At 39.6% G+C, this 18,401-nt stretch overlaps 1 protein-coding gene across 2 annotated transcripts in view; it reads left to right on the plus strand.

The window, feature by feature from the left end:
• Positions 1-1,190: 1,190 nt before the first annotated feature.
• Positions 1,191-18,401, plus strand: part of septin4b (septin 4b) — a 33,012-nt gene continuing 15,801 nt past the window's right edge. Inside the window, exon 1 of one of the 2 annotated variants that reach the window (XM_082181128.1) lies at positions 1,191-1,878. Coding sequence is in view for 1 of the 2 variants with exons in the window: in XM_082181127.1 (XP_082037253.1) it covers positions 10,015-10,050 (36 nt within the window). In the remaining variant the exon portion in view is untranslated. Of the gene's footprint in view, positions 1,879-9,999; positions 10,051-18,401 lie in introns of those variants that run through there. The other variant, XM_082181127.1, reaches the window with a different exon arrangement.

Raw genomic sequence — 18,401 nt, forward strand, 5'->3', positions numbered from 1 at the left:
CAGTGTAATGCTCTTATTAAAGCAGCCCATGTCTTCCTGCAACAGGAAATGACCATCATATCTTCTCTTAGCGGGGCGTGGCCATGATGCTTATGTATATTTGCAAATATTTGTATACATGTATGAGTGTGTGTGAGTGAGTATTTTTAGAGAAAGACGCATGTGAAGCATTATCTGATCCGTTGTAATGCCGCTGTTTCCCCATCTGTTCTCCCAGTAGTCTTGTCCTGGTTTTAAGGTAAAAATGGAAGTAAGACAGAGAATGTTGGCACACTTTCACAGGCACGTGCAGCACAACCTCCAGTGAAGATGAGACGAGTCTCTGAACCTTACGCAACTGTTGTGTCTGGAGTTCACAGTCATCATGGCCTTCATCTTCATTTCTACAGCCAATGCTACAGGACACATCATTCACACACTGGACAGATGTGATTTCACCAAGTACAACATGTTTGTTGATCCTGGAACAACATTCCAATCAACCAATCAGATTTGAGGGATAAGTTTACAGTTTATGTCAAGTTTAGGCTTACGATTAGGGTTAGGTGCTTCTTTTTTTTTTTTTTTTTTTTTTTTTTTTTTTTTAAACTAAGGGTTAGGTGCTTCTACATCCGTGCTATTCGCCTTTGATTTAAGGGATAAGTTATGGATAGGGTTAGGTTTAGGACTACATTTTCGGACTAGAATGTTGTTCCAGGATCAACAAAACATGTTGAACCAGGAACATGTCTTACTTGGCAAAATCACACCTGGGGTCTCGCTCAATGGCCATATCGGCGTATATCTCACCACGTACTGACTTGAACCAAACCCATCCAGTTACAGTGCTGAGCTTACACATGATTTGTGCAGTTTTTTCCAGCTTTTTCCATTGGTTTGACATCCTGAACATGCGATTCGAAACCTCACTCTGTTTGAGCCGAGCATGTGAAGTGTCCACTGACTCGACCGCTGGTGTGAGTTTGGGCTGTTTGGGGAATGTTTGGGAAAACCTGTTTGGCAGTTAATAATTGTGCAAGTCCATTTGGCTCCACTATTGGTGCAGAGATGGCACACATCAGGCACTAACACACTAACACAATATTGTTATATAATTACTGTAATAGTATAAGTAATTCTTGAACAGGATACTATCAAATGTCAGCTTTCTAAAGATACCCGTGTAAAGTCTCCCTTTTTATCTTAAGCAGGGTGTCCAATCCTGATTCAACAAACCTGTCTGTAAGTTTCAAGTGATCCTGAAGCCCCTGATTGCCTGCTTCTGGTGTGTTTAATGGGGTTGAAGCTAAACACTGCTGGAAGGTGGTCCTCCAGGTGCAGGACTGGACACTATGGATTGATCCTGCTTGAGAAGAGCTTAAACCCTGGCCATTCTAGAGATGCTGGTCTTTCACACATCAAGATTGTTAATAGGGAATATGTGGCTTGCAAACCCAGTGACCTGCTGGCTGATGTTCAGTTTGTGTTGCCCAGTCTGCATGTCATTTGGCAGAGGGGTGCCGGCAGTCAGTGCGCTCTAATGGCATAATGGGATAATCGTTCAGAGGATACACTGTAGGGAGGGGTGTTGCAATAGAGGACACAATGTCAACTACTGAAAAAAAAACAAAAGGCCCAGACTTCCTCTGGACATTCCAGAGTGCAACATACTTTTTTTTTTCAAGATAATTTACCTTGCTGAAGTGAAATGCACATTTCAAGTGTTTTCTTTAGACAGTTTTGAAAGTCTGTGTGATATGAGATCCGGCTATCTCAAGCCCTGTTTACACTTTCTCAACAGTGTGATTGGACCACAAGCGGTCAGTTGAGAAAGATTGGCATGTACTCTAGAGGTCTGCAACATGAGCCAAGTCCAACGGGACCCCAGAAAGGTTTCAGGTGGGTTTGAGTGCAGCTCAGGTCTCATGGTCATGCTAGGTGATCCTTCACATGTCAGAGATGCATCAGGGTTTACACTACAAATAACTGTATCACAACTTCAATCTCTCAAACCACTAGGAAGGTCTTTCTCAGCATAGACTCCAAAGGAGGTAATGAACAAGACCGGCACCAGATTTACATTGTTTTGATTCATCACACACTTTTTTGGTGTTTTGTCCAGCCCTTCTGTTGCTAATAAACCTCATGCACTGGAATTATAGGCCACCATGATAGCGACTAAAAGCTCTTTCACAATGCAGCAAGCAAATCCAAGACCGGGGCATGACCTTCCACATTCCTCTGTTGTTATGTCTACGTCTATTGTTTGCATCTCAGGTGAAATCGCTCTCTGCCCCTCGCCGTTTTGGCACGGAGAACTTTAGATAAGAACCATGACTCTTTATTCTTTATGGGAAAAGTAATTGTACCATTCACCATTTCTTTCACTCGAGGTCCAATGAAAATCAATAGACAGTGTAATCCTGCTTTTCCTCTGGACAGTCATGGCTGTTGACAGTGAGAATGCAGAATTTGGCTCTTTACCATGTGCACAAATACTTGATCGCTCGCCGTACGAGGGGTTTGGGTGCAGAAGGTGCGCTGCTGGTTTGCTGCGGTGGACCAGCTGACTGTTTCTTTCGCCAATGGCTTGGTGTATTCTACTTCTTTATGGCATGGTATTTTGTTAACTGGCTGGTTTCATTTATATGAAGCCATTTTATAGCTTCAGCAGGCATAATTGTACAAGTACCTGAAGCATAGCGTGTTAAACAAATTAAACAAAGCGGCAGAAGTCAGCGCTGCCTTTCTCAACCATAAATCAGCACTCAAGCATGTGCGATCACCTATAATTTTCACTTTCTTTAGCCACTAGCAGAGAACCAGCCAGCACATGAATGGGAATGGTGGGGTCGAAGCTGCAGGTGCGAGAGACTCTGTGAGCCCGGCCCATGATAACAACGTTCCTCCACACGTCTAACGGCCCCCGGCCCTCGTCTGGCCCGTCTCCTCCTGTGGGAAGTGCTTCATCAGCAGAACGGGATTGCTCGCACAGCTCTGGCCAAAGGCAGGGATATCGCTCGATCCGCATCGAGTTTGAACAGGAACTTAGAAGACTTGTAGATAAAGACTCTAATTGAATGCGACAGGAAGTCTGGGAAAGGTACTTTGCCAGCGCCAGTCAGTCCTTGAGAGGCCGTAGTCTACAGTAAAGAACTAACTAGGTATGTGGGAAACTGCAAGACAGTGTTTTTCAGACCTAGAGCCCAGAACATCTACTCTCTGTGGGAACTTTTGCTTTGCAAGAACACAGATGATATAATCTATTGCTGCTTATTCAGCTCATGTAGTCTTGAGGAGATTCTACTGTATAAGGCATTTGCTAAATCAAGCATCACTGTTACTGACGTAGGGTTTGTTCAAATCGTGTTGCACTGTGGCCTGTAACTCATCCTTCACCTTTTGAATTTCATGAGTCATTGAGGAGAGGTGAGCTCTTACTTTACTAAGTGATCTGGATCATGATTGTCACTAAATGGACATACTATTGTAAAATAGCACAGAGAGGGGGATCTAAGTCCTGTCTAGAGACCAGTATATCCTAGATAAATGGGCTCTTAGAATATTTGGATATTTGTGTATCCGATTTGAATCTGATCTAAATGATTGACTGTCTACACTGTGTACCACAACTGTTCAGATCTGATTTGTGCGTCCCGTGGCACTCTTTAGTTTCCCAGAATATCTGCATTGGTTTTTATGGCAATGACGTTGTGTTAGTAGGCATGCGGCAGAGACAACAACAACAGTAGCATGGAGGGGTTTGCATTACAGATGGTTTCTTATTCATAACTTGACAATGTGTCACCGCCACACTGCGTCTTCTGAGGCAGCGGCTGAAAGGTTTACGCAGTGCTGTCGTCTTTGCAGTTCTCAAAACTTGTCTCCATTATATTGTAATTTTCTGCTTTCTGGGTGTCAAATCTGATTGGTTGAGAGTCTTTTCCTGCCGTGCTATATTCCCCCAGTATCAGCACTGGGACTGTTTCATTGTTGTCAGTGTCAAATACAGGTTTTTTTTTTTTTTTGACAAAGACTACTGTTATTGTGTCATGGAATGTAGTTTTAAGAGTTTAAAGTTTCATAACTTTATATTTAGGCTATATTTCACTGAAAGCCTGTATGGCCTACTACACCGCTGCTTTTGAACGTTTGACTGAATTGTTTGCTTGTGTTTTTTTTCCTATTGTCCTTTTTAATGGCTATTCTTTTTAATTAAAATATTATTGTTCAATAAATATTTTTATTACTGCCTCGAGTATTATATTGCATTTATAAAACAGTTTGACGGCACAAGTGTGTAAATAAATAAGACTTACGCAACGGATATATATATATATATATATGTTTGTATGTGTGTGTGTGTGTGTGTGTTTGGGTAATTCTATAATTGCAGGTACATTTAGTATCTAAAGTCATTATTTTTTCTGCTTTTTTCAGGTTATATTTTTTATTATTTTAATAATTTGTTACTCATTGTCATGGATCAAAAGATGTTGCCGGCCATAACAATAATATTTTCTGTTAAACGTGTCTTATATAGCTGAAAATCATGATTTCTTGTTTTCCGAATTAGTCAGTGTATTTTTTCCATCATGTATCATTGCATAATCAAAATATTTAATTTTAATTCCTAACATTCCTAATTCTACAACATTGAACTGCTTTTAAAAATAACTTTTATCTTATAAAAATGTGTGTCCATAAATCTTGAGCCAATTCGGTTACCGTACCACACTTTGCATTTAAATTGGTGGAATTATCTCCCATAACAGCAAATTATATAACTTTCCCTCACTGATAAGATCTGAGGCACTGTAAAAACGAATAATAATAAAGCACTGAAAGGTGTGTGCTCTCTCTGAGAAAATATTGTAATCTAAAAAGTTTTTTGAGGTATTTTGTAAAATGTCGGAATTGTTACCACAATATCAAAAGGAAAACCGAATTTATCACTGATCACACAATGGTTTGATTCAAAATCTTTTAATCATGATTTCATTAGTGCCATCTTAGCATTTATGCTAGCAAGAGTTTTGGGCTAAAAAGTTTAAAATTGACTATTCTGTTACCGTCAAACTCTGTTACCAAAAGTAGAAGAACAATGTTGACAAATTTGTCTGTAACAGAGTTGACAAACAATACTATAAAGAAATCTTTATTTATTTATTTATTTATTTATTTATTTATTTTGTAAAAAAGGTAAAAAAAGGAAGTAACTTATGTTTGGCAAGCACTGAATTCTTATTACTGACTATGTTTTCCATAAGCTACTGGAAAGAATTTCTGTTAGTGAATAGGTTTTTTTTTTTTTTTGACTTTTTGACTTTTTGAAATGCCAAATGTATCTCCATTCATAGAATCACCCATACAGTATATATATATATATCCTTATGTGGATGTGTGTTTGTAGATCAGCAGCAGAGGGCGCTGCTCCGTCGTCATCAGCACTGCAGTGACGTCATCAGCCAGAGACCAAACCCTCCAGTGCAGTGTTGACAACTTAGCAGTTTTGTTGCTAGATTTACCAGCTTACCCTAGCAAAATCCCCTAGCAACAAATTTAGCTATTTTCAACGTTTATTTGGCAACTTTTAGCAACTGCAATAAAAAGACACATTGATCTAAATGACAGAAAAAGAGTATAAACCACTGAACGGCTAGCCAGCTAAGCAGCATATCAGCCTGAAGAGAGTGCATGTGAATGAAGCTGCTAGCTGCAATTATTCAATAATAATTATTCTTTTATGATACAGAATGTGATTTGCTTGTTCCAGTAATTGTTGTTCAGTTAGGTACACTGTAAGACAAAATATGTAGAAAAATGGAAAAGGTACTGGTAATTCTCTGCAGGACATTAACCGTTAAGTTGTAAATTTGTAAATGCAATGCGTAATTTAAAATACAGGTAAAACACCTGTGGAAGTCAGTACGGATAATTCCTTCATATTAACACTGTGCCCTAACTTTACAGACTTTTTAAGAGTGTAGCACACCAACCAAATACTAGTTAATAAGAAAATACATAAGAATGAAATTGTTCAAAAATGTGTAATTCAATGTTGTATTTAAAGATAAAAATATCTGATCATAAAGAAATCAAAAATATTGATATTATTTTTTACAAAATAAATGAACATTTCAAATCATATTTTTCACTGAGATTTGCGTAATCTCATTGTGTATTCTCCGCAATAATGCACTGACGTCATCACACAATGACATCACAACATCATTCAGCAACTCTTAGCAACAAATGGACCTCTGCCTTTAGCAACTTCCCCTGAAGATCGTGAGTAAAACCACTCTCGTGTGAACCGGGCAAAACCTGACATCAGGAGAATGTAAAGTCTGACACAAACAGGATATGATTCTTCAAAGTACCTGTTTCTGATAGCGGCTGTCTAGACAGTTTGTGTGTGTGTGTGTGTGTGTGTGTGTGTGTGTGTGTGTGTGTGTGTGTGTGTGTGTGTGTGTGTGTGTGTGTGTGTGTGTGTGTGTGTGTGTGTGTGTGTGTGTGTTATCTGAGATGGCTCTTAGAACTGCTGATGTCTCACTTCACAATATAAACACTGATGAGAGCAGCATTTTAATGATGTTTGGGGATATGATGGAGGAACACTGGATGAGCCGAAGCTTTCCTGCAGAATATTCAAGTAATAGTTCAATATTTATTTCCCCCAAAATAATTACGGCGGTCGTACAGCAGTATGAGATGGTAATATCATTGTACTTTGATACTTGACATGGTACTAGGGCTTCTCACACTGTGCTTAACCCCATCTTTGTTCGAACCCCAGCTTTTAACCCTGGGTAAAGAAATGTTTCACATTTGTAATTTAAAAGCAGGTTAACACCATGTTTTACCCGGGAATATGAACCCTTGCTCCAGAGCTGGATTACAGATGTGTTTGCACCGTTAACCCTGCATCGCAGTGCCAAGCGTGTACAGTGTGAAACCATGCAGTGCTTGAATATTACGACTAAATGCTTAGCAACCGACAGCCAATCACGTGCCTCACATTCACAACACACTGCAAACATGCAAATACGGATGATGACCCGGGGTTTAGGAGTGAAAAGTCATTTTATGAATCCCCAGGATTAAATGTAAGCTCCAGTGTGATACATGAAGCAAGATAAGCCAGGATTCTGTTAGCCCGAGGTTCAGGGGCCGTTTACACCACACCGTTTTCAACTAAAAACAGAAAACTTTTATGCGTTTTGGCCGTTCATTTACACGACTGCTGTGTTTTGAGGACCTAAAAATGCAAGCTGTTGAAAACGGTATTTAACCCTTCGTGTGTTGGTCAAAAATGAACGAATTATAAAAAAAATTGTCAATGAAATTAATGGACAATATTTTAGTATGATAATGTTTTTTATTTAATATTTTGTATTTTAGGGGATTTTTTTTTACACTAAATTGTATTTACGCTGTATTTATAATCGATTTATTCACTTTTTGAGCATAGACCTGAAAATGTATTTTCCAACTTAAACTGTCGTGAATCTTGAATGCTTTAGAGCAACAGACTAAAGTTTGATCTCTTTTCAAAGACGACACTTGGCAGATTATTGCTGAAGTGAAAAAAGTTGTGAAAAAGTGAGCTTAAAAAAAGTAACAGAATTTTACGTGTATTGTCATGAAAAATTCACAAAAATTATATTTAAAATTTTTATATGAAATATATATTTTCAAAATCACTCTAAAATTCTAAAACTGCAAGAAAATCAAAGCCATACATCTAAACAAGTTGTGTTCCAAATTTGAGCTTGATATCTCTAAAAACTTGCTTTCAGTAATTTCAGGAAGATTTAGTTTGGCTGCAGTACCAAAAGTTTTCACTAGACAAAATTTGTCTCCCATTCATTTCCAATGCGCTCATTTCTGACCGCGAGGAGCACAAGTGTGATTATTTTTACAGGACCATTGAACCTTTTCGAATCATGCCCATGAGACTTTTTTTGTGTGTTCACATAGCAAGTGCCAAAACCTTTACCAAGTTTCACACCATTCCAATGAAGTAAAAAAATTCAACAAAAAAAGCTACATGTAAAATGTTTCATCAAAAATGACTGAAGAGCACATTAAAGTGCAACTGTTTGAAAACTATACCGTTATCGTCTGTGTGTAAACGTGAATTTGTGAAAACAGTGATGTCATGCACATGTATTACGTGTTCAGTCTATAGGAGCGCGGTGTTTCTGTACAAAGTGACATCGCCATCTACTGGCCTGGCAGCAGAATACAGCGTTTTAGTCGTTTTCGCGGATCCGTGTGAACTGGGATCGTTTTGACAACATTGCCGTCCGTCCGCGAAAAACAAAGGAAAACCTTTTCCCTTTTTAATACACCATTGTCGTGAAAACGTACTCTTAGAATGACCCAGGTTAGTTCAGGTATAATAACCCTAATAACTCATCCCGCAGCGTTACATATATGTGACCCTGGACCACAAAACCAGTCACGTGGGTCAATTCTTTGAAATTGAGATTTATATATCATCTGAAAGCTGAATAAATAAGCTTTCCATTGATGTATGGTTTGTTAGGATATGACAAATATGATATTTGTCCGAGATACAACTATTTGAAAATCTGAGGGTGTAAAAAAATCGAAACACTGAGAAAATCTCCTTTAAAGTTGTTCATTTGTGTTCACGACTGTGCTGCATTCACTCACAAATATACATGTTTTATATCTTTACGGTAAGAAATGTTCAAAATATATTAATGGAACATGATCTCTACTTAATATCCTAATGGTTTTTGGCATAAAAGAAAAATCGATAATTTTGACCCATACAATGTATTTTTGGCTTTTGCCACAAATATGCCCTTGCAACATGTGACTGGTTTTGATCCAGGGTCACATATGTAAAATAAAGACTCTCCCCTGTCCTCTTTCTGTACCTCACTGACATACTTAAGGCATAACAAGAGGATAAACAATGCATATAATGACACCAGAACACTAATCCTGCGAGATGATGGTGTTGAGATTATGGTTTGACATGGGCTTTGCTGTGTCTGGTCCTGTGATCTGCATTAATGGAGTGTTTGAGTGGTTGTCGTGTGTGTGTGTGTGTGTGTTTGGGTTCTTTGTGCTGCGAGGGCTCAGATGTGTCAGTCTGACGTGTTCAGTGGCGGCACCAGGCTTCACTCGGCACCAAAACACTTGTGTGTGTGTGTCACAAACACACCGCCGGAAATATCACGCATCTTTCACAGAATATTCAGTCAGACTTTAAAAGAGTAAAAGAGCAGTGTTCAGTAATGTTTATGTGCAGCACAGTCCTCCCACGAATACATAGAAGAATCTATATTTATAAGTGTGTGTGTGTGTGTGTGTGTGTGTGTGTGTGTCCAGGCTTTGCAGATTGGGGACACGTGGCCTTTTAAAGTCACTGGACAGATGTTGTTTAAAGCCTCTAGCAAGACAACATCACTCTTGAAGAAAGACAAGAAAGAGACAATGGAGAAATACAATATTATGAGGGAACAGAGATAAACGGAAATTAATTCTTCTCTGCATTTCTCCTCTTCTCTAGCTTGCTTCCTAATCTAGTTAACTAGATAAACCCGGCATTGTATATTATAAACATTTCTGGCTCTTTGCTTTTGCTCCTCTTTTGTCACTTTGGATAAAAGCATCTGCTAAATACATACATGTAAATGTGATAAATGCAGCTAAATATGAATACATATTTCTAGTTGCTATAATTTGATCAGATGGTCTGTGATGCCCTGGATGACTCTGTGATGGTATTCATATATATATGACTGACAGCTGGGGGTGTGGCTATGCAAATGAGCTTTTACAGTGGCATGAGATGCATGTGCTGGAGGTGTGGCTATGCAAATGAGCTTTTACAGTGGCATGAGATGCATGTGCTGGAGGTGTGGCTATGCAAATGAGCTACATGAAGATGCAGACAGACAGTCAGTAGGTCATGTGCCTTCTTGTGTGTGTGTGTGTGTCTCTCTCTCTCTCTCTCTCTAAACACTGAGCGCTTGCTCTCCATCAGTAATAATGGCAGCAAACTCTGAAGTCAACAGCGATTCTGAGGTACGTCTGCTGTCTGCACACTTTTGTGGATGTTGACTTTGCATTTGCTCAGTGCATTTACAGTGACGGAGGATCTTAGGAACGAGTGTGAGCTGATTTCTGACTTCAGCTACAGAAGCCGCCAGATGTTTCAGTGTGAGTGAGGATGTTTCAGTGTGAGGATGTTTCAGTGTGAGGATGTTCTAGTGTGAGGATGTTTCAGTGTGAGGATGTTTAAGTGTGAGGATGTTTCAGTGTGAGGATGTGTTAGTGTGAGGATGTTCTAGTGTGAGGATGTTTCAGTGTGAGGATGTTTCAGTGTGAGGATGTTTCAGTGTGAGGATGTTTAAGTGTGAGGATGTGTTAGTGTGAGGATGTGTTAGTGTGAGGATGTGTTAGTGTGAGGATGTGTTAGTGTGAGGATGTTTCAGTGTGAGGATGTTTCAGTGTGAGGATGTGTTAGTGTGAGGATGTTCTAGTGTGAGGATGTTTCAGTGTGAGGATGTTTCAGTGTGAGGATGTTTCAGTGTGAGGATGTGTTAGTGTGAGGATGTTTCAGTGTGAGGATGTGTTAGTGTGAGGATGTTTCAGTGTGAGGATGTTTAAGTGTGAGGATGTGTTAGTGTGAGGATGTGTTAGTGTGAGGATGTGTTAGTGTGAGGATGTTTCAGTGTGAGGATGTTTCAGTGTGAGGATGTGTTAGTGTGAGGATGTGTTAGTGTGAGGATGTGTTAGTGTGAGGATGTTTCAGTGTGAGGATGTTTCAGTGTGAGGATGTGTTAGTGTGAGGATGTGTTAGTGTGAGGATGTTCTAGTGTGAGGATGTTTCAGTGTGAGGATGTTTCAGTGTGAGGATGTGTTAGTGTGAGGATGTTCTAGTGTGAGGATGTTTCAGTGTGAGGATGTTTAAGTGTGAGGATGTGTTAGTGTGAGGATGTGTTAGTGTGAGGATGTGTTAGTGTGAGGATGTTTCAGTGTGAGGATGTTTCAGTGTGAGGATGTGTTAGTGTGAGGATGTGTTAGTGTGAGGATGTGTTAGTGTGAGGATGTGTTAGTGTGAGGATGTGTTAGTGTGAGGATGTGTTAGTGTGAGGATGTGTTAGTGTGAGGATGTGTTAGTGTGAGGATGTTTCAGTGTGAGGATGTGTTAGTGTGAGGATGTTTCAGTGTGAGGATGTGTTAGTGTGAGGATGTGTTAGTGTGAGGATGTGTTAGTGTGAGGATGTTTCAGTGTGAGGATGTGTTAGTGTGAGGATGTGTTAGTGTGAGGATGTTTCAGTGTGAGGATGTGTTAGTGTGAGGATGTTTCAGTGTGAGGATGTTTCAGTGTGAGGATGTGTTAGTGTGAGGATGTGTTAGTGTGAGGATGTTTCAGTGTGAGGATGTGTTAGTGTGAGGATGTGTTAGTGTGAGGATGTTTCAGTGTGAGGATGTGTTAGTGTGAGGATGTGTTAGTGTGAGGATGTTTCAGTGTGAGGATGTGTTAGTGTGAGGATGTGTTAGTGTGAGGATGTTTCAGTGTGAGGATGTTTCAGTGTGAGGATGTTTCAGTGTGAGGATGTTTCAGTGTGAGGATGTGTTAGTGTGAGGATGTGTTAGTGTGAGGATGTTTCAGTGTGAGGATGTGTTAGTGTGAGGATGTTTCAGTGTGAGGATGTGTTAGTGTGAGGATGTTTCAGTGTGAGGATGTTTCAGTGTGAGGATGTGTTAGTGTGAGGATGTGTTAGTGTGAGGATGTGTTAGTGTGAGGATGTTTCAGTGTGAGGATGTGTTAGTGTGAGGATGTTTCAGTGTGAGGATGTTTCAGTGTGAGGATGTTTCAGTGTGAGGATGTGTTAGTGTGAGGATGTGTTAGTGTGAGGATGTGTTAGTGTGAGGATGTTTCAGTGTGAGGATGTGTTAGTGTGAGGATGTGTTAGTGTGAGGATGTGTTAGTGTGAGGATGTTTCAGTGTGAGGATGTTTCAGTGTGAGGATGTGTTAGTGTGAGGATGTGTTAGTGTGAGGATGTTTCAGTGTGAGGATGTGTTAGTGTGAGGATGTGTTAGTGTGAGGATGTTTCAGTGTGAGGATGTGTTAGTGTGAGGATGTTTCAGTGTGAGGATGTGTTAGTGTGAGGATGTGTTAGTGTGAGGATGTTTCAGTGTGAGGATGTGTTAGTGTGAGGATGTTTCAGTGTGAGGATGTGTTAGTGTGAGGATGTTTCAGTGTGAGGATGTTTCAGTGTGAGGATGTGTTAGTGTGAGGATGTTTCAGTGTGAGGATGTGTTAGTGTGAGGATGTTTCAGTGTGAGGATGTGTTAGTGTGAGGATGTTTCAGTGTGAGGATGTTTCAGTGTGAGGATGTTTCAGTGTGAGGATGTGTTAGTGTGAGGATGTTTCAGTGTGAGGATGTGTTAGTGTGAGGATGTGTTAGTGTGAGTGTGAGGATGTTTCAGTGTGAGGATGTTTCAGTGTGAGGATGTGTTAGTGTGAGGATGTTTCAGTGTGAGGATGTGTTAGTGTGAGGATGTTTCAGTGTGAGGATGTTTCAGTGTGAGGATGTGTTAGTGTGAGGATGTGTTAGTGTGAGGATGTGTTAGTGTGAGGATGTTTCAGTGTGAGGATGTGTTAGTGTGAGGATGTGTTAGTGTGAGGATGTTTCAGTGTGAGGATGTGTCAGTGTGAGGATGTGTTAGTGTGAGGATGTGTTAGTGTGAGGATGTTTCAGTGTGAGGATGTGTTAGTGTGAGGATGTTTCAGTGTGAGGATGTTTCAGTGTGAGGATGTTTCAGTGTGAGGATGTGTTAGTGTGAGGATGTTTCAGTGTGAGGATGTGTTAGTGTGAGGATGTTTCAGTGTGAGGATGTTTCAGTGTGAGGATGTTTCAGTGTGAGGATGTTTTCAGTGTGAGGATGTGTTAGTGTGAGGATGTTTCAGTGTGAGGATGTGTTAGTGTGAGGATGTGTTAGTGTGAGGATGTTTCAGTGTGAGGATGTTTTCAGTGTGAGGATGTTCTAGTGTGATTTCATTAGTGGATGATAAAGTGGACTCTAGTCCAGTCCGGCTACTGATCAGCTTTTGTGTGAACTAAACTGCTTTTTTGGGAAAATGCATGATTATCTGTATGGTTTTATTAATGAATAGCTCATATGGGAAATTTTGGATCGATGGCCAATATAATAATATTTTAATTTAAATGACAAACGTGTTTAAATTTGTTCAAATGTGCATACGTGTAAAAACATCTACAAACTGAAAATATGTTTTCGAACATGAATGTGCATTAATTTTGATATTGTTGCTCAAGTTTATGTTGTGTATCATTTTGATATTGTGCACCTGTTTGAGACTTTCACTGGAGTCTGACACACACACACACACACACACACACACAAAGAGCTCCGCTGTGCTGATTCACACAACAGCTCCATTGACACACACTCAGCTGCTGTCACACACACACACACACACACACTCACACCTACAGCTCACTGCAGATATATCCGTCAGCACTCCTGCTGAAGCACAGGTTATGTGAAGCACATGTCCTAGCTAATGTAGAGGTTCCTCTTCTTCACACCCCGTCCAGCCCGACTCTGACCTCTGACCTCCTGATGTCCAGCAGGAACCCAAAGATCTCAGGCTGTCGGCTGAGACATCGCTTCACACGTGATCACAGCGTTACATTCTTCAGCAGGTCTTCTTCATTAAACTACCTCAACAAATTGGTGTTTGTTGGCTGAAAAGTGCACAAAGTGGACACGTGTGTGTGAGAGCGAGCTGGATTGTTTGTGTGTGTAGCGGCACCAGTGAGCTCGTGTTGAACTGCAGCTCTCCAACAATCACATCAAACTGTGTGAACTTTCAGCGTAGTGTTGCTGCGTTGCTCTCTTTTCATTTATCGTTTATTAAAAAGTATAGCAGTTAGCCTTACAGTTTCAGCCTTTAACCTCTGCAGTTGTCGTCTCCCTTTGGGCTGCTTCAGTAGTGTTTTTGTGGCGGTGTGTGTGTGTGTGTGTGTGTGTGTGATATCTGTGCTGGATGTTCATGCGTGGCTGAGCGGATCTGACCACAGTGACCTGACAGACAAGCGCTGGGATGACCTGCTTTCTTCTTCACCGACTGAAAGGTGGATGTTTTCTGCTCCTCTAATATAATACTTTAGATTATGGTTCAGTTCTCTCTATTAACTAACTATTAACTATGACTTTTGCCTCAGTAAACTCCTAATTACTGCTTATTAATAGTGAGTAAGGTAGTTAAGTTCAGGTGTTAAGGGATGTAGAATACAGTCATGCAGAATAAGGCATTAATATGTGCTTTATAAGGACTAATTAACAGCAAATGTACTAGTAATATGCATGATAATAAGCAACTAGTTAATAGTGAGAACTGGACCCTAAACTAAAGTGTTTCCTACAGTACTATAGGCTTTGTCAGATGACACTTCAGTTTATTTGGCTTAGAAACAGAAGGAAAAGAAAGGTTTCAAACCCGTGTTTGCCTGCACGTCTGTGTGACATTAAATCTGAGATCTCTTTAAACTTTAATGAGAGCGAGACTGAAGTTATTGGTTTTGGGTTACTAATCTTAACCTTGCTACTATATTAAACCATCTGTGGACAAACAAGGGTGTATGTTAGGTTCCTCCCTTAAAGGGATAGTTCACCCAGAAATGAACATTTTGTCATAATTTACTTACCCGTAAGTTGGTCCAAAACCTGTATGAGTTTCTTATGTTGAACACAAAAGAAGATATAAAAAAAAATACAGTTGATGTTGATTTTTATTTATTAAAAAAAAAAAAAATTTACTTAAAAAAAAAATACTTGGAAACTAAACTGCAAAATCAGATTTTGACACAAAATACTTTAAGCATTAATATTGCCTTGTTATGGCAAACTATGGATCTGTGGACTTCTACAATCTCATATCTGAACCTATTGTTTCTGAGGCCCAGAATCCAGTTCTGCAGAGATCAGGGACATGCTCTGAAATTCCTTAATCTCACTCTTTAAATCTTTCTCTGCATCTGAGATCTGTTAAGACTTTAATACCGATTATAATCACACTCTTGACTTTACCTCATGCCAGCGGCCGCCCTCTTTCCAGCATGAGTAAGAAGCTGAACTGAAAAGTAATCAAAGAAACAGTTCACAATCCTTCTAGAAACGAACTCATTTACTCATGCACAGGTCCAGACTTGCTGTCAGGTTTGATGTAAATGAAATCAAAGGCCACTTCTCTCTTGTCTCATAACTGAATGTGAATGACATTTGGAAAAAAAAATGGTGAACTATTCCTTTAAAAGACACTTGGAGCCAGATTTACTAACAGCTTGCACCAGCACAAACCCCTCTTTTGGTTTTAAAAAACTACTGTCAGGATTTATTAAAGACACTCAGAGAAATATTAGCGCTGAAAAGACATGGACAGGGTTATTTTTGTGGCTGAACTTATTGTAGGATTTCCCTTTCAGACACAATGGGAGGAGAGTATTTACATGAATCACACAAGCTGATTTACTAAGGTTTGCGCTCGTCAATGTACGGATGTTTGCGCCATTATTTACCACCCAAAAACAACATGTCTGAAACCAGACGCTAACTTGCGCTGCTCTTGATAGATTGTGTTGGTCATTCTGGAAATGATCCGGTGTCTGTGTTCTTTCATACAGCACAGGTCAAAAGTTTGGACACATTACTATTTTTAATGTTTTTGAAAGAAGTTTCTTCTGCTCATCAAGCCTGCATTTATTTGATCAAAAATACAGAATTTTTTTTAATATTGTGATATATTATTACAATTTAAAATAATTGGTTTTCAATTTATTATACTTTAAATGATCATTTATTTCTGTGATGCAAAGCTGAATTTTCAGGATCATTACTCCAGTCTATCACATGATCCTCTAGAAATCATTCTAATATGATGATTCATTATGAGTGTTGGACACAGTTCTGCTGACTAATATATTTGATGAATAAAAGGTTAAAAAGAACTGCATTTATTCAAAAAAAAAAAAAAAAATTTTCTAATAATATAAATCTTCTTTACTATCACTTTTTATCAATTTAACACATCCTTGCTGAATAAAAGAATTGATTTATTTCAAAAAGAGAAAGAAAAAAATGACTGACCCCAAATGACTGACCAGTCGTGTATATTGCTGTTACAAAAGATTTCTATTTTTAAAACATTAGCTTTTTTTTTTTTTTTTTTTTACTTTTTATTCATCAAAGTATCCTAAAAAAGTATCACAGGTTATGAAAAAATATTAAGCAGCAGAACTGTTTCCAACTTTGATAATGAATCAGAATATTAGAATGATTTCTAAAGGATCATGTGATAGACTGGAGTAATGATCCTGAAAATTCAGCTTTGCATCACAGAAATAAATGATAATTTAAAGTATAATAAATTGAAAACCAATTATTTTTAATTGTAGTAATATATCACAATATTATTTTTTTTTCTGTATTTTTGATCAAATAAATGCAGGCTTGATGAGCAGAAGAAACTTCTTTCAAAAACATTAAAAATAGTAATGTGTCCAAACTTGTGGCCTGTACTGTACGCGTGTCGTCAGTAGATCACACTCTGAACTTTCATCTCCCATCAGCACTTTTTTTTTTTTAATTTTTTTTACTCTCACGCTAATCTGCCCTGTTTAGTAAATCTGGCCCACGGTGGCAAACAATTACAGCACTTTGAGAGTGTGTGTCTTTGTACCTGGCGTGAAACTCATTCTCGACGTCCTCAAAAATGTACGGCTGAAAGCTCTGCATATCTGTGGAGTCCCACTAACTGAGCAGATCCCTCAACTCCAGAACATCCTTCATTCCCCATAAAGCACTTGAAGCTCATGGAGATGATGGCAGCTGTGTGTATCTGCTGAACGTGAGTGTGTCCTGGGTCAGGTTTAGAGTAGTGTGTGTCGATAGCGCTGCGGTGGAGGCGGCTGCTGATTGGTGCCCTGGGGCAGCGGGACAGCTCGATGCAGTGAAGGGCACTGTGTCCCCGCCTGGCCGGGTATAAAGCCTGAGATAATGAGCTGGCCACCGGGTCTCCAGAGTGGGAGAGGGAATGAGGAGCTGGCTCCGACAAGACAAGAAGTTTAGACTGTTTCATCCTCCCAGAGGCGTTTCAGGTGAGATTCTGTGTGCATGTTGTGGAATATGGGCATCGCTCACTGTCCTTCATTTGTTTTACTTTATTTATGATAAATATCTTATTCTGCTTAGTTTTGTTTTCCACAAGGCCATAAGAGGATGTTGCTGATGTAAATGCTCCTGCTAGATACATAATATAACTCATGACGTGAGCCGTTGGCCAGTTCCCTCCCCATCCTGATCTCCAGCACATCCGTAACGTCTCAATAATATGAACTGAATGGCACTGAATGTCTGAGTAGGCTGAGCTGAAATCTTCATGTTAGACTTGAGACAGACTTGGGGAATAATGCTTTACCATGAAGACATTTCAACATTTTCAAGCCAGGTTTTTGTCACTATACTGTCTGTTTCTGGAGGCCGTGTTTCAGTATTGAGCAGTGATTGAAATAGGCCAGTGAAGCCTGTGGTGATGGAGACTGAGCATCGATCTCTGCAGCTCGCGTGTGGTGTAAAGCAGGTCACCGTCACCTAATCCGGGAAGCTCTTCATTAGTGCTGTTAGTCAAGTCAAGCGTCACTATTGCTGTTTTAGCACTATAGTATAATTATGAATCACTTGATTTATGTATGGTTACACATTAGGTTTATAATCTCTAGTCCCACCTCTTTAATTAGAAGATGATCAGCATAATAACATTTTACCAATACTCATTTTCATCACTAAAAATCACAGGGCCTGCGACAACATTTATATGTTCAGGCCCTTTTTTTCTTTTTCTGTGTAAAAATGCAAAAATCTAGTTTCTTTTTCCTGTCAAGGTGACACTGATTCATGCTAGCATGTAGCATGAGGTTAGTGGGTTTCCTCAGAATTGAGTGTTAGCCTTAGACATTTGACAGGCCGTTTCATTACTTACTACTGCCATAAAACATCTGGTTAGATGTGTGTTGGCAAATTCAGTTCAAACACCATTTGAATGTGATAACGTTCTGGTATCACGTGGTGGTTTTTGACTTGTTTTTGCATATATGGTAGTTACGACACACTGAAATATCTCTATCATCCAAGCTACAGTACATCTAAACCCGATGATCCCGAGAGTAGCTCCAGTGGCCAGCTGTGGTGTTGTGCACTGGCATCCATTGGCTGCATCAAGACCTGTTGCAATAATGTAATCATTTCATATTTTTCTTTTTCTCTCATCCCCTTGCCATCCTTTCCACCAAACATTACTCCCATGTAACATCCCTCCACCTCACACTGCTCTCGGTCTGTC

Source organism: Leuciscus leuciscus (genome assembly GCF_965113295.1).
Source record: "Leuciscus leuciscus genome assembly, chromosome: 9".
In the NCBI taxonomy this organism is placed as follows: Eukaryota; Metazoa; Chordata; class Actinopteri; order Cypriniformes; family Leuciscidae; genus Leuciscus; species Leuciscus leuciscus.